General features: G+C 47.8%; 1 protein-coding gene across 1 annotated transcript in view; it reads left to right on the forward strand.

Annotated features, from left to right (window-relative positions):
* LOC128688792 (protein O-mannosyl-transferase TMTC1) overlaps window positions 1–18,964 on the forward strand; it is a 669,456-nt gene that overhangs the window by 497,868 nt on the left and 152,624 nt on the right. The window contains exons 3-4 of the mRNA XM_070085424.1: window positions 1,165–1,342; window positions 3,077–3,150. Coding sequence (XP_069941525.1) covers window positions 1,165–1,342; window positions 3,077–3,150 — 252 coding nt within the window. The remainder of the gene's footprint in view (window positions 1–1,164; window positions 1,343–3,076; window positions 3,151–18,964) is intronic.

An 18,964-nucleotide genomic window follows, 5' to 3' on the forward strand; every position in this document is an offset into this window, starting at 1 on the left:
CGCCTTATATATCGGTAAATATTTTAATATACACCCGGAACATAAAACATTTTCCGATTTTTTCTCCTCTTGTTCCATATTTATTTTCCTCCTTAAATTACTTTCAGAAAATCTATTTTTCCCATAATGAAACATGTTGATAGTTTGCAGTTTAACACCTCTCATGGAAGGTTCCTTGATGTTGGTGAGGGGCTCTTGATTTAGGGAATTTGATCTGTGCTCCAGTTCCCCGAATTAAGCCTGAATGCCTTCCACATCCCCCCTCCCCTGGGCTATAATCCTACGGGTTTAGCGCTTCCCCCTTGATTATAATAACAATAATGCAGTTTAACAAGATTCGTCTATGTACCTGCCCCGGTATTATATTCATGGGGAAGAACTAAACCCGTAGGGCTTCAAACAATGCCTTTTGAAGGGAAGGTAACAAGGCTCCAGTGCCTTGGATGATAACAACGCGATATGCACTGTACTGCACTTCACTGACCCCTCAAGGGCTCTTGATGATGATGATGATGATAATAGTAATAATAATAATAATAATAATAATAATAATTATAATAATAATATAATAATAATAATAATAATAATAATAATAATAATAATAATAATAATAATAATAATAATAATAATAATAAAATAATAATGCACTTCGTTGAAAAGACGTTCTGTCCAGCAGGGTTTTAATTAAGTCTCACCTACGTGTGGATATTCTACCATTACCAAGGACTTAATAAAGCCCACTGTGTGGGCGAAACGTAGTCAATAAAGGATCGAATTATACTGCATTTGTGTCTACTTTTCTACCATTACTATACAGGTTTAGAAAGACACATGAGCAAACACCAGGACCGAAACGTTTTCTAATAAATGTGTCACAGTGTTTTCTTACGTGTCTTTCTAAATCAAATTGTCGGTATCTATTACCATTACCATATAGTATGTTGGTATTTATTAGCAAAGTTTATACCATTACCATACAGTTCCATAGATCAAGAGCCCCCTCCCTCCCTCCCTCACCTTCCTGGAAGGGTTATACATTCTTGCAGTTTCTTCCCCCTGTGCGGCAAGTGGGTAATATATTCATGAGATGTTTATTCTCCTCCTTCAATCTTTGGTGTTAGACAGGAACGAGGAATTAACATGGTTCTCCATCTTCCTCCGCAGAGTGAACCACCTGCTGTTTGGTCTGCGTCCGCTAGGGTTCCACCTGATGAACGTGGGGCTGCACTCCTGCGTCTGCTTACTACTGACACGTTTGCTGCTGCGTCTGCTGCACCTTCCCCAGGGCACGGTACTCTCCGCTGGTCTACTCTTCGCCACTCACCCGGTGCACACTGAGGCAGTGAGTACAACCTTACTGTATCTTCACACACTCAGTCCTCCGTGTCCGACACACACAGTCCTCCGTGTCTGACACGCTCAGTCCTCCGTGTCTGACACACTCAGTTCGCCGTGTCTGACACTTAGTCCTCCGTGTCTGACACACTCAGTTCACCGTGTCTGACACTTAGTCCTCCGTGTCTGACACTTAGTCCCCCGTGTCTGACACACTCAGTTCACCGTGTCTGACACTTAGCCCTCCGTGTCTGACACACTCAGTCCACCGTGTCTGACACTTAGTCCTCCGTGTCTGACACACTCAGTTCACCGTGTCTGACACTTAGTCCTCCGTGTCTGACACGCTCAGTCCTCCGTGTCTGACACACTCAGTTCGCCGTGTCTGACACTTAGTCCTCCGAGTCTGACACACTCAGTTCACCGTGTCTGACACTTAGTCCTCCGTGTCTGACACGCTCAGTCCTCCGTGTCTGACACACTCAGTTCACCGTGTCTGACACTTAGTCCCCCGTGTCTGACACACTCAGTTCACCGTGTCTGACACTTAGTCCTCCGTGTCTGACACACTCAGTCCACCGTGTCTGACACTTAGTCCTCCGTGTCTGACACGCTCAGTCCTCCGTGTCTGACACACTCAGTTCACCGTGTCTGACACTTAGTCCTCCGTGTCTGACACGCTCAGTCCTCCGTGTCTGACACACTCAGTTCGCCGTGTCTGACACTTAGTCCTCCGTGTCTGACACACTCAGTTCACCGTGTCTGACACTTAGTCCTCCGTGTCTGACACGCTCAGTCCTCCGTGTCTGACACACTCAGTTCACCGTGTCTGACACTTAGTCCCCCGTGTCTGACACACTCAGTCCACCGTGTCTGACACTTAGTCCTCCGTGTCTGACACACTCAGTCCACCGTGTCTGACACTTACTCCTCCGTGTCTGACACGCTCAGTCCACCGTGTCTGACACACTCAGTTCACCGTGTCTGACACTTAGTCCCCCGTGTCTGACACACTCAGTTCACCGTGTCTGACACTTAGTCCTCCGTGTCTGACACACTCAGTTCACCGTGTCTGACACTTAGTCCCCCGTGTCTGACACTCAGTTCACCGTGTCTGACACTTAGTCCTCCGTGTCTGACACACTCTGTCCTCCGTGTCTGACACACTCAGTCCTCCGTGTCTGACACTCAGTCCTCCGTGTCTGACACACAGTCCTCCGTGTCTGACACACTCAGTCCACCGTGTCTAACACTTAGTCCTCCGTGTCTGACACTCAGTCCTTCGTGTCTGACACACACAGTCCTCCGTGTCTGACACACACAGTCCTCCGTGTCTGACACACTCAGTCCTCCGTGTCTGACACACTCAGTCCTCCGTGTCTGAACCATTACTGCAGCCAAAAAAAATTCAACAAAGCGACACCCAATCCCACACAGCAACTCCCTAACCAACAGAGCAGCCAAAAAAATCACACCCGATCCAAGACAGCAAACGCCCTATCTAACACAGCAGCCAAAAAACATAGGAACACCCTATCCAAGACAGCAACACCCAATCCAACACAGCAGCCAAGAAAACAACACGACAACACCCAGCGCAGTAGGGCCTGAGAACACCCCGTAGTCCTAGGTTACGACAGCAGGAACAAGACCCTGCTCAGAGAGCAATGTTTACGAGGAGGGGCGGTGGAGTGGGTACATCAGGTGAGGGAAGGGTAAATAATGTATGTTTCTCCTGCAGGTGACGGGGCTGGTGGGTCGGGCAGACGTGCTAGCATCCATCTGCTTCCTCGCTGCCATCCTCTCCTACCACAGGTAGGTCTTGACTGCTGCCTTCACTCCCTCACTCTCACGCTTACTACGTACTGAAGTGTGTACCTACCTACTTTCCCTTTCTCTTTTATATAGAGTTTTACAGGGTTAGGTTAAGGGTTCCTAACTTTATTTACAAGCTAAGAGCTGTTACATACATCGGCTCATTTGAAAGCCTTTTTAATGTTATGAGACATACAAATAGTGAACAGGATGAAGTTGGAGTCAACTGACTATTTCGTTGATGTCATTATGCTGTACGTACATGCTCTCTCTCTCTCTCTCTCTCTCTTACCTCCATTTATCCACTTTTCTAGATGGATTCTTTGACATCTCATATCCGCAACGCAAGAGGAAATTTCCTCTTTATTTTTTTCTTTAAGTAAAAATGAGTGTTCGGCCAAGCTCCTTCCCTACCTCCCGAGTGGCACTTCCCTGCCCCCCAGGGTGGTACTTCCCTGATCCCATGTTGGTACTTCCCTGCCCCCAGGGTGGTAGATCCCTGCCCCAGGGTGGAACTACCCTGCTCTACAATGGTACTTCCCTGCCCCCAGAGTCGCACTTCCCTGCCCCCAGGGTAGTACTTCCCTCTCACATCCAAATCTCCTTTACAACAGCAAAGCTGCGAAAAAAATGTGTACGAAACAGAAGTCTCATAGTGAACCTTCACAACAATACCAACACACAAGACTAACATGACCCTCCACAACACTGTCAACACAAGACTAACATGACCCTCCACAACACCGTCAACACAAGACTAACATGATCCTCCACAACACCGTCAACACAAGACTAACATGACCTTCCACAACACCGTCAACACAAGACTAACATGACCCTCCACAACACCGTCAACACAAGACTAACATGATCCTCCACAACACCGTCAACACAAGACTAACATGACCCTCCACAACACCGTCAACACAAGACTAACATGACCCTCCACAACACCGTCAACACAAGACTAACATGATCCTCCACAACACCGTCAACACAAGACTAACATGACCCTCCACAACACCGTCAACACAAGACTAACATGACCCTCCACAACACCGTCAACACAAGACCAACATGATCCTCCACAACACCGTCAACACAAGACTAACATGACCTTCCACAACACCGTCAACACAAGACTAACATGACCCTCCACAACACCGTCAACACAAGACTAACATGATCCTCCACAACACCGTCAACACAAGACTAACATGACCCTCCACAACACCGTCAACACAAGACTAACATGACCCTCCACAACACCGTCAACACAAGACTAACATGACCCTCCACAACACCGTCAACACAAGACTAACATGACCCTCCACAACACCGTCAACACAAGACTAACATGACCCTCCACAACACCGTCAACACAAGACTAACATGATCCTCCACAACACCGTCAACACAAGACTAACATGACCCTCCACAACACCGTCAACACAACACTAACATGACCCTCCACAACACCGTCAACACAAGACTAACATGACCCTCCACAACACCGTCAACACAAGACTAACATGACCCTCCACAACACCGTCAACACAAGACTAACATGACCCTCCACAACACCGTCAACACAAGACTAACATGACCCTCCACAACACCGTCAACACAAGACTAGCATGACCGTCCACAACACCGTCAACACAAGACTAACATGACCCTCCACAACACCGTCAACACAAGACTAACATGACCCTCCACAACACCGTCAACACAAGACCAACATGATCCTCCACAACACCGTCAACACAAGACTAACATGACCCTCCACAACACCGTCAACACAAGACTAACATGACCCTCCACAACACCGTCAACACAAGACTAACATGATCCTCCACAACACCGTCAACACAAGACTAACATGACCCTCCACAACACCGTCAACACAAGACTAACATGACCTTCCACAACACCGTCAACACAAGACTAACATGACCCTCCACAACACCGTCAACACAAGACTAACATGACCCTCCACAACACTGTCAACACAAGACTAACATGACCCTCCACAACACCGTCAACACAAGACTAACATGACCCTCCACAACACCGTCAACACAAGACTAATATGACCCTCCACATCACTGTCAACACAAGACTAACATGACCCTCCACAACACCGTCAACACAAGACTAACATGACCCTCCACAACACCGTCAACACAAGACTAACATGACCCTCCACAACACCGTCAACACAAGACTAGCATGACCCTTCACAACACCGTCAACACAAGACTAACATGACCCTCCACAACACCGTCAACACAAGACTAACATGACCCTCCACAACACCGTCAACACAAGACTAACATGACCCTCCACAACACCGTCAACACAAGACTAACATGACCCTCCACAACACCGTCAACACAAGACTAACATGACCCTCCACAACACCGTCAACACAAGACTAACATGATCCTCCACAACACCGTCAACACAAGACTAACATGACCCTCCACAACACCGTCAACACAAGACTAACATGATCCTCCACAACACCGTCAACACAAGACTAACATGACCCTCCACAACACCGTCAACACAAGACTAACATGACCCTCCACAACACCGTCAACACAAGACTAACATGACCCTCCACAACACCGTCAACACAAGACTAACATGAAGCTCCACAACACCGTCAACACAAGACTAACATGACCCTCCACAACACCGTCAACACAAGACTAACATGACCCTCCACAACACCGTCAACACAAGACTAACATGACCCTCCACAACACCGTCAACACAAGACTAACATGACCTTCCACAACACCGTCAACACAAGACTAACATGACCCTCCACAACACCGTCAACACAAGACTAACATGACCCTCCACAACACCGTCAACACAACACTAACATGAAGCTCCACAACACCGTCAACACAACACTAACATGAAGCTCCACAACACCGTCAACACAAGACTAACATGACCCTCCACAACACCGTCAACACAAGACTAACATGAAGCTCCACAACACCGTCAACACAAGACTAACATGACCCTCCACAACACCGTCAACACAAGACTAACATGAAGCTCCACAACACCGTCAACACAAGACTAACATGACCCTCCACAACACCGTCAACACAAGACTAACATGACCCTCTACAACACCGTCAACACAAGACTAACATGACCCTCCACAACACCGTCAACACAAGACTAACATGATCCTCCACAACACCGTCAACACAAGACTAACATGACCCTCCACAACACCGTCAACACAAGACTAACATGACCCTCCACAACACCGTCAACACAAGACTAACATGAAGCTCCACAACACCGTCAACACAAGACTAACATGACCCTCCACAACACCGTCAACACAAGACTAACATGAAGCTCCACAACACCGTCAACACAAGACTAACATGACCCTCCACAACACCGTCAACACAAGACTAACATGACCCTCCACAACACCGTCAACACAAGACTAACATGACCCTCCACAACACCGTCAACACAAGACTAACATGACCCTCCACAACACCGTCAACACAAGACTAACATGACCCTCTACAACACCGTCAACACAAGACTAACATGATCCTCCACAACACCGTCAACACAAGACTAACATGACCCTCCACAACACCGTCAACACAAGACTAACATGACCCTCCACAACACCGTCAACACAAGACTAACATGATCCTCCACAACACCGTCAACACAAGACTAACATGACCCTCCACAACACCGTCAACACAACACTAACATGAAGCTCCACAACACCGTCAACACAAGACTAACATGACCCTCCACAACACCGTCAACACAAGACTAACATGATCCTCCACAACACCGTCAACACAAGACTAACATGATCCTCCACAACACCGTCAACACAAGACTAACATGACCCTCCACAACACCGTCAACACAAGACTAACATGATCCTCCACAACACCGTCAACACAAGACTAACATGACCCTCCACAACACCGTCAACACAAGACTATCATGACCCTCCACAACACCGTCAACACAAGACTAACATGATCCTCCACAACACCGTCAACACAAGACTAACATGATCCTCCACAACACCGTCAACACAAGACTAACATGATCCTCCACAACACCGTCAACACAAGACTAACATGACCCTCCACAACACCGTCAACACAAGACTAACATGATCCTCCACAACACTACAACACACAACACTAACATGATCCTCCACAACACTACAACACACAACACTAACATGACCCTCCACAACACCGTCAACACAAGACTAACATGATCCTCCACAACACCGTCAACACAAGACTAACATGACCCTCCACAACACCGTCAACACAAGACTAACATGACCCTCCACAACACTACAACACAAGACTAACATGATCCTCCACAACACCGTCAACACAAGACTAACATGATCCTCCACAACACCGTCAACACAAGACTAACATGACCCTCCACAACACCGTCAACACAAGACTAACATGACCCTCCACAACACCGTCAACACAACACTAACATGAAGCTCCACAACACCGTCAACACAAGACTAACATGACCCTCCACAACACCGTCAACACAAGACTAACATGACCCTCCACAACACCGTCAACACAAGACTAACATGAAGCTCCACAACACCGTCAACACAAGACTAACATGACCCTCCACAACACCGTCAACACAAGACTAACATGAAGCTCCACAACACCGTCAACACAAGACTAACATGACCCTCCACAACACCGTCAACACAACACTAACATGACCCTCCACAACACCGTCAACACAACACTAACATGACCCTCCACAACACCGTCAACACAACACTAACATGACCCTCCACAACACCGTCAACACAACACTAACATGACCCTCCACAACACCGTCAACACAACACTAACATGATCCTCCACAACACCGTCAACACAACACTAACATGAAGCTCCACAACACCGTCAACACAACACTAACATGAAGCTCCACAACACCGTCAACACAAGACTAACATGACCCTCCACAACACCGTCAACACAAGACTAACATGACCCTCCACAACACCGTCAACACAAGACTAACATGACCCTCCACAACACCGTCAACACAACACTAACATGACCCTCCACAACACCGTCAACACAAGACTAACATGACCCTCCACAACACCGTCAACACAACACTAACATGACCCTCCACAACACTGTCAACACAAGACTAACATGACCCTCCACAACACCGTCAACACAAGACTAACATGACCCTCCACAACACCGTCAACACAACACTAACATGACCCTCCACAACACCGTCAACACAAGACTAACATGACCCTCCACAACACCGTCAACACAAGACTAACATGACCCTCCACAACACCGTCAACACAACACTAACATGACCCTCCACAACACCGTCAACACAACACTAACATGACCCTCCACAACACCGTCAACACAAGACTAACATGACCCTCCACAACACCGTCAACACAACACTAACATGACCCTCCACAACACCGTCAACACAACACTAACATGACCCTCCACAACACCGTCAACACAAGACTAACATGACCCTCCACAACACCGTCAACACAAGACTAACATGACCCTCCACAACACCGTCAACACAACACTAACATGACCCTCCACAACACCGTCAACACAACACTAACATGACCCTCCACAACACCGTCAACACAACACTAACATGACCCTCCACAACACCGTCAACACAACACTAACATGACCCTCCACAACACCGTCAACACAAGACTAACATGACCCTCCACAACACCGTCAACACAACACTAACATGACCCTCCACAACACCGTCAACACAACACTAACATGACCCTCCACAACACCGTCAACACAACACTAACATGACCCTCCACAACACCGTCAACACAACACTAACATGACCCTCCACAACACCGTCAACACAACACTAACATGACCCTCCACAACACCGTCAACACAACACTAACATGACCCTCCACAACACCGTCAACACAACACTAACATGACCCTCCACAACACCGTCAACACAACACTAACATGACCCTCCACAACACCGTCAACACAACACTAACATGACCCTCCACAACACCGTCAACACAACACTAACATGACCCTCCACAACACCGTCAACACAACACTAACATGACCCTCCACAACACCGTCAACACAAGACTAACATGACCCTCCACAACACCGTCAACACAAGACTAACATGACCCTCCACAACACCGTCAACACAAGACTAACATGATCCTCCACAACACCGTCAACACAAGACTAACATGACCCTCCACAACACCGTCAACACAAGACTAACATGACCCTCCACAACACCGTCAACACAAGACTAACATGACCCTCCACAACACCGTCAACACAAGACTAACATGACCCTCCACAACACCGTCAACACAAGACTAACATGACCTTCCACAACACCGTCAACACAAGACTAACATGACCCTCCACAACACCGTCAACACAAGACTAACATGACCTTCCACAACACCGTCAACACAAGACTAACATGACCCTCCACAACACTACAACACACAACACTAACATGATCCTCCACAACACTACAACACACAACACTAACATGATCCTCCACAACACTACAACACACAACACTAACATGATCCTCCACAACACTACAACACACAACACTAACATGATCCTCCACAACACTACAACACACAACACTAACATGACCCTCCACAACACTACAACACACAACACTAACATGATCCTCCACAACACTACAACACACAACACTAACATGATCCTCCACAACACTACAACACACAACACTAACATGATCCTCCACAACACTACAACACACAACACTAACATGATCCTCCACAACACTACAACACACAACACTAACATGACCCTCCACAACACTACAACACACAACACTAACATGACCCTCCACAACACTACAACACACAACACTAACATGACCCTCCACAACACTACAACACACAACACTAACATGATCCTCCACAACACTACAACACACAACACTAACATGATCCTCCACAACACTACAACACACAACACTAACATGATCCTCCACAACACTACAACACACAACACTAACATGATCCTCCACAACACTACAACACACAACACTAACATGACCCTCCACAACACTACAACACACAACACTAACATGATCCTCCACAACACTACAACACACAACACTAACATGACCCTCCACAACACTACAACACACAACACTAACATGACCCTCCACAACACTACAACACACAACACTAACATGATCCTCCACAACACTACAACACACAACACTAACATGACCCTCCACAACACTACAACACACAACACTAACATGATCCTCCACAACACTACAACACACAACACTAACATGATCCTCCACAACACTACAACACACAACACTAACATGATCCTCCACAACACTACAACACACAACACTAACATGATCCTCCACAACACTACAACACACAACACTAACATGATCCTCCACAACACTACAACACACAACACTAACATGACCCTCCACAACACTACAACACACAACACTAACATGATCCTCCACAACACTACAACACACAACACTAACATGATCCTCCACAACACTACAACACACAACACTAACATGACCCTCCACAACACTACAACACACAACACTAACATGACCCTCCACAACACTACAACACACAACACTAACATGATCCTCCACAACACTACAACACACAACACTAACATGATCCTCCACAACACTACAACACACAACACTAACATGACCCTCCACAACACTACAACACACAACACTAACATGATCCTCCACAACACTACAACACACAACACTAACATGACCCTCCACAACACTACAACACACAACACTAACATGACCCTCCACAACACTACAACACACAACACTAACATGATCCTCCACAACACTACAACACACAACACTAACATGATCCTCCACAACACTACAACACACAACACTAACATGATCCTCCACAACACTACAACACACAACACTAACATGATCCTCCACAACACTACAACACACAACACTAACATGATCCTCCACAACACTACAACACACAACACTAACATGATCCTCCACAACACTACAACACACAACACTAACATGACCCTCCACAACACTACAACACGCAACACTAACATGATCCTCCACAACACTACAACACACAATACTAACATGATCCTCCACAACACTACAACACACAACACTAACATGACCCTCCACAACACTACAACACACAACACTAACATGATCCTCCACAACACTACAACACACAACACTAACATGACCCTCCACAACACTACAACACACAACACTAACATGATCCTCCACAACACTACAACACACAATACTAACATGATCCTCCACAACACTACAACACACAACACTAACATGACCCTCCACAACACTACAACACACAACACTAACACAATACAAGTATATCAATGGTGTTTTCCCTGATTTATATGTGAAAATACTTTATCACTCAATTTTTAAATGTAAAAAGTTCGATTAAATCTCCAGCATTTGACATTTTGACCACATCTCAAAATTTTTTTATTTTTTTAACTAAAATTTGTGAAAATTCCCAAGAAATGCTTTTGAAAACAACTCCAGGAATGTGAAAATACTGTAAAGCAACAGTAACCAACATGAAATAAAAATTTACACTGAACCAGAAAACGGATGACCTTGACAGTATTGACCTCTGGGGCACTCACCAAGCAAAACAAAACCTGACCCAACCACTTGACGGCGTCTCCGATTCTTTGCCTCGGTAGAAGTAGATGCAGTGACTTGTCAAATGTTGCTTAGTCAGTCTAACGTGGCTTAACCTGTCAAACACAGTTTAGCTTGCCATACATGACTTAACCTGTTAAACATAGCTTAGCCTGTAATACAAGCTTAATCTGTCAAGAATAGTTTAACCTGTCAAGCATGGCTTCACCTGTCAACATAGTTTAAACTAAAAAAACACAGGTAAACCTCTGTTAAACAGAGCTTTGCAGGTAAAGCTGTTTGACAGGCTTCATCTGTCAAATAGACCTTTACCTGTCAAACAGAGTTTAACCTGTCAAACAGAGGTTAACCTGCCAAGTAACGTTTGTCAAACATCGCTTAACCTGACATGACATGACTTAACCTGCCTGGCAAGGTTTGACCTGCCTGGCATGGCTTGACCTGCCTGGTATGGCTTGACCTGCCTGGCATGGCTTGACCTACCTGGCATGGCTTGACCTGCCTGGCATGGCTCGACCTGCTTGGTATGGCTTGACTTGCCTGGCATGGTTTGACCTGCCTGGCATGGCTTGACCTGCCTGGCATGGCCTGACCTGCCTGGCAAGGCTTGACCTGCCTGGCATGGCTTGACCTGCCTGGCATGGCTTGACCTGCATGGCATGGCTTGACCTGCCTGGCATGGCTTGACCTGCCTGGCATGGCTTGACCTGCCTGGCATGGCTTGACCTGCCTGGCATGGCTTGACCTGCCTGGCATGGCTTGACCTGCCTGGCATGGCTTGACCTGCCTGGCATGGCTTGACCTGCCTGGCATGGCTTGACCTGCCTGGCAAGGCTTGACCTGCCTGGCATGGCTTGACCTGCCTGGCATGGCTTGACCTGCCTGGCATGGCTTGACCTGCCTGGCATGGCTTGATCTGCCTGGCATGGCTTGACCTGCCTGGCATGGCTTGACCTGCCTGGCATGGCTTGACCTGCCTGGCATGGCTTGACCTGCCTGGCAAGGCTTGACCTTCCTGGTATGGCTTGACCTGCCTGGCATGGCTTGACCTGCCTGGCATGGCTTGACCTGCCTGGCATGGCTTGACCTGCCTGGCATGGCTTGACCTGCCTGGCATGGCTTGACCTGCCTGGCATGGCTTGACCTGCCTGGCATGGCTTGACCTGCCTGGCATGGCTTGACCTGCCTGGCATGGCTTGACCTGCCTGGCATGGCTTGACCTGCCTGGCATGGCTTGACCTGCCTGGCATGGCTTGACCTGCCTGGCATGGCTTGACCTGCCTGGCATGGCTTGACCTGCCTGGCATGGCTTGACCTGCCTGGCATGGCTTGACCTGCCTGGCATGGCTTGACCTGCCTGGCATGGCTTGACCTGCCTGGCATGGCTTGACCTGCCTGGCATGGCTTGACCTGCCTGGCATGGCTTGACCTGCCTGGCATGGCTTGACCTGCCTGGCATGGCTTGACCTGCCTGGCAAGGCTTGACCTGCCTGGCATGGCTTGACCTGCCTGGCATGGCTTGACCTGCCTGGCATGGCTTGACCTGCCTGGCATGGCTTGACCTGCCTGGCATGGCTTGACCTGCCTGGCATGGCTTGACCTGCCTGGCATGGCTTGACCTGCCTGGCATGGCTTGACCTGCCTGGCAAGGCTTGACCTTCCTGGTATGGCTTGACCTGCCTGGCATGGCTTGACCTGCCTGGCATGGCTTGACCTGCCTGGCATGGCTTGACCTGCCTGGCATGGCTTGACCTGCCTGGCATGGCTTGACCTGCCTGGCATGGCTTGACCTGCCTGGCATGGCTTGACCTGCCTGGCATGGCTTGACCTGCCTGGCATGGCTTGACCTGCCTGGCATGGCTTGACCTGCCTGGCATGGCTTGACCTGCCTGGCATGGCTTGACCTGCCTGGCATGGCTTGACCTGCCTGGCATGGCTTGACCTGCCTGGCATGGCTTGACCTGCCTGGCATGGCTTGACCTGCCTGGCATGGCTTAACCTGCCTGGCATGGCTTGACCTGCCTGGTATGGCTTGACCTGCCTGGCATGGCTTGACCTCCCTGGCATGGCTTGACCTGCCTGGCATGGCTTGACCTGCGTGGGATGGCTTGACCTGCCTGGCATGGCTTGACCTGCCTGGCCTGGCATGGCTTGACCTGCCTGGCATGGCTTGACCTGGCTTGACCTGCCTGGCATGGCTTGACCTGCCTGGCATGGCTTGACCTGCCTGGCATGGCTTGACCTGACCTGCCTGGCATGGCCTGGCATGACCTGCCTGGCATGGCTTGACCTGCCTGGCATGGCTTGACCTGCCTGGCAAGGCTTGGGTATGGCTTGACCTGCCTGGCATGGCTTGACCTGCCTGGCATGGCTTGACCTGCCTGGCATGGCTTGACCTGCCTGGCAAGGCTTGGCTTGACCTGCCTGGCATGGCTTGACCTGCCTGGCATGGCTTGACCTGCCTGGCATGGCTTGACCTGCCTGGCATGGCTTGACCTGCCTGGCAAGGCTTGACCTGCTGGCATGACCTGCCTGGCATGGCTTGACCTGCCTGGCATGGCTTGACCTGCCTGGCATGGCTTGACCTGCCTGGCATGGCTTGACCTGCCTGGCATGGCTTGACCTGCCTGGCATGGCTTGACCTGCCTGGCATGGCTTGACCTGCCTGGCATGGCTTGACCTGCCTGGCATGGCTTGACCTGCCTGGCATGGCTTGACCTGCCTGGCATGGCTTGACCTGCCTGGCATGGCTTGACCTGCCTGGCATGGCTTGACCTGCCTGGCATGGCTTGACCTGCCTGGCATGGCTTGACCTGCCTGGCATGGCTTGACCTGCCTGGCATGGCTTGACCTGCCTGGCATGGCTTGACCTGCCTGGCATGGCTTGACCTGCCTGGCATGGCTTGACCTGCCTGGCATGGCTTGACCTGCCTGGCATGGCTTGACCTGCCTGGCATGGCTTGACCTGCCTGGCATGGCTTGACCTGCCTGGCATGGCTTGACCTGCCTGGCATGGCTTGACCTGCCTGGCATGGCTTGACCTGCCTGGCATGGCTTGACCTGCCTGGCATGGCTTGACCTGCCTGGCATGGCTTGACCTGCCTGGCATGGCTTGACCTGCCTGGCATGGCTTGACCTGCCTGGCATGGCTTGACCTGCCTGGCATGGCTTGACCTGCCTGGCATGGCTTTGGCATGGCTTGACCTGCCTGGCAAGGCTTGACCTGCCTGGCAAGGCTTGACCTGCCTGGCAAGGCTTGACCTGCCTGGCAAGGCTTGACCTGCCTGGCATGGCTTGACCTGCCTGGCAAGGCTTGACCTGCCTGGCAAGGCTTGACCTGCCTGGCAAGGCTTGACCTGCCTGGCATGGCTTGACCTGCCTGGCAAGGCTTGACCTGCCTGGCAAGGCTTGACCTGCCTGGCATGGCTTGACCTGCCTGGCATGGCTTGACCTGCCTGGCATGGCTTCAGATTCAAATTCTAAAATTCTAATTACAATTCATTATTCACAAAATTAATAATGTTGGTTGTATAAATAATGAGTAATTACAGGGAGATGAATATGATAATTATGTTTGTGAAGCCTCCTGTACGTGAAGCCTCCTGTATGTGAAGCCTCCTGTATGTGAAGCCTCTTGTGCGTGAAGTATCTTGTACGTGAAGCCTCCTGTATGTGAAGTCTCTTGTATGTGAAGCCTCTTGTGCGTGAAGTATCTTGTACGTGAAGCCTCTTGTACGTGAAGCCTCTTGTGCGTGAAGTATCTTGTACGTGAAGCCTCTTGTACGTGAAGTATCTTGTACGTGAAGCCTCTTGTACGTGAAGTATCTTGTACGTGAAGCCTCTTGTGCGTGAAGTATCTTGTACGTGAAGCCTCTTGTACGTGAAGTATCTTGTACGTGAAGCCTCTTGTACGTGAAGCCTCTTGTATGTGAAGCCTCTTGTGCGTGAAGTATCTTGTACGTGAAGCCTCCTGTATGTGAAGTCTCTTGTTCTTGAAACCTCTTGTATGTGAATCTTGTACGTGAAGCCTCTTGTACTTGAAGCCTTTTGTACGTGAGGCTTCTTAGACGCGAAGCCTCTTGTATATGAAGCCTCTTGTACGTGAAGCCTCTTGTACCTGAGGCCTCGTGTATGTGAAATCTCTTGTACGTAATGCCTCTTGTACGTGATTCATCTTTTTCGTGAAACCTCTTGTACGTAGCCTCGTGTATGTGAAATCTCTTGTACGTAATGCCTCTTGTGCGTTAATCATCTTTTACGTGAAGCCTCTGGTACGTGAAGTCTCTTGTACGTAACGCCTCTGGTACGTGAAGTCTCTTGTACGTAACGCCTTTTGCACGTGACGCCGCCTCATGACGGAATGAACAATAAGGAAAACAGTGCCGGTGGTAACACCATTCAAACCGCTTAGAATCTCTGGTTCAGAGCATTGTTCAATGTTGTCGGTTCAAGGCAGGAGAGATTTATCAGAGCTGGAACAGATACAGTGTTCATTTACGGCCAGCGTACCGCCAATAAAGCCTTATATTACTGGAAACGCCTCAGAGTTGTAAATATAGACTCGTTGGAGAGAGAGAGAGAGAGAGAGAGAGAGAGAGAGAGAGAGAGAGAGAGAGAGACTGAGACTTTAAATTACTGGAAACGCCTCAGACTTGTAAATATGGACTCGTTGGAGAGGAGAGAAAGAGAGAGATACATGATAATATATACGAGGAAAGTACTTTAGGGAGTATTTCCAAATTTACATTTCCTCCCATATCTCTCGGATATGGGAAGAAACGTAAAATAAACTCAGAGAAAAGCAGGGGAGCCGTGAGCACAATAAGAGAACACTGTATCAACATCTGTGGCCCCCATAGTGTTTTGAACATCTTGCCAGCAGATATTAGAAACACTTCAAGAAGAAACTTGTCAAGTAACCCACCAAATGCCAGGTCAACCACGCTGTGATGGATACGTGGGCCAGCGGGCCGCCAGCATCAACAGTCTGGTCGATCAGACAAGCCTGGCCCAGGGCCGGGCTGCGGGAGCAGGAGAACTCTAGAAACCCATCAGAGGTATATCAAAGGTAATGGTATACATGAAGGCTCTCGTACGTGGTTAACCTTATGTACGTGTGTTTGTGACACTTCTTGTACGTGTTTGTTTGAAAAGCCCCTTGTGGGTGTGCTTTGACGTACGTTGTACGCTCAGTGCAAGTGACACCACTGTACGTGCAGCGTGTGAGAGGCACGTAGAAACACGCAGACGAGCCCCGAACTATATAACACCGTTTACTGTAATAAAATGTTAATATAACAACATTAGGAGAGATTTACTTAACTCATTAGCTATGATAATTAGGAGAGTACATACATTAACAGGGTGGCAGACAATCAACAACAACAACAACAACAACAACAAATACCAACAACAACAACTTACTAAATTCATCAACAGCTGATTATTATTATATAGCTTTTGTTAGTGGAGAAAATTAAGAGCAGAAGGTCGTGGATTTTTTTTTGGGGGGGGGGTGGAGAACTCGGGGAAATATCTCATTTTTTGAGGGGATGGGGAAAGTTATATGGGGGGGGGGGGAAAGGAATCTCGTTCCATTGAACCGGAGCTAAGTTTTCCTTCATTCAGTCACATATTTGATTTCTAATTCTCAAAAGAGTTGTTATGACCCGCAGCGGTTTAGCGCTTCCTCATCACTAGTAATAATATTAATAATAGTGATGATAATAAGTAATAATAATAATAATAATAATAATAATAATAATAATAATAATAATAATAATAATAATAAGTTTTTGCCGTATTCCATAAGGCTTATGGCATACGGTATGATCCGAGGAACTTATCCTTGCATCCCATGATCCCAGCCTCCTCTACCTCTATGGTCCCTCAAGAGGCCCGGCCTCCTATCTTGCCTCATGGACGCAAAAAAAAAATGAGTGCAAAAAACGGGAATATTACACAGTGTGGCATAAGTTTCTAATGAAGTCAAATCTCAGCATTAATGACCTGAAGTCACTCGTAGAAGGCATTTACTAGTTATCACACGGAAACTAATAAAGTAATTTCTTGAAAATGAATTTCACACACATGTGCAACATCTGGGTATCTTATCTGAAGACGTTTCGCCAAGCAGTGGCTTTATCATTACAATACTAGGACATAATGTGAAGACTGTAGAATTGCATACATAAGATGAGGTAATCAGTCCCATTCATGTACTACATCGTAAGTTCTTCAGTAAAAAATAGCAGAGTGGCGCCCCCAGCGTCTAGTCTGGGTAAGGTTTGAAACCCATTCACAAATCATTGCACTGAAATCCATTATATTTTTGACAACGTCTTTATTATAATAGATAAAATGGCACCTTAAAAGCCCAACACCACATTTTTTTTTACAATTTCTTCAATAACATTGGTTAAATCTCACTTTGAAAACCCACCACGAATAATTTTTTTATCTAGTTACGATGCACTAGAGTTTAGGGTTAGAAATTGATGCATTTATTGGTCATTTCATTGAAACTAATTTTGTTTAGTAAAAGTTAAACAGCTTGAAACCCACTGCGAACCTTCCTTTGATAAAAAAAAAGAACCTTTACTGCTTAAGTTTGAATCTGATCGGAAAAAACATTCTCTAGTTAGTGCCTGGAACACAATGGCTCCAAGTTTATTGAGGAGCAGTAAACTGGACAGTTCGCCGCTACACAACCTTGACTTACTGGCTACCTTCACCCTATAGGAATCTTTATTGAAGAAACGTTTCACCACACAGTGGCTTCATCAATCCAGTACAAATCAAAAGGGTGTAAGGAGAGGAGGAGTTTGAGGTAATCAGTCCCTCAGCCTGGAGTCGATGTGTTCAGTCCATCAATCTTGTAGAAAGTACAGAATAGGGCTGTAGAAGTGGCTATGCTGTACTTTCTACAAGATTGATGGAGTGAACACATCGACTCCAAGCTGAGGAACTGATTACCTCAAACTCC

This window comes from Cherax quadricarinatus, chromosome 16 (assembly GCF_038502225.1).
Source record: "Cherax quadricarinatus isolate ZL_2023a chromosome 16, ASM3850222v1, whole genome shotgun sequence".
NCBI lineage: Eukaryota > Metazoa > Arthropoda > Malacostraca > Decapoda > Parastacidae > Cherax > Cherax quadricarinatus.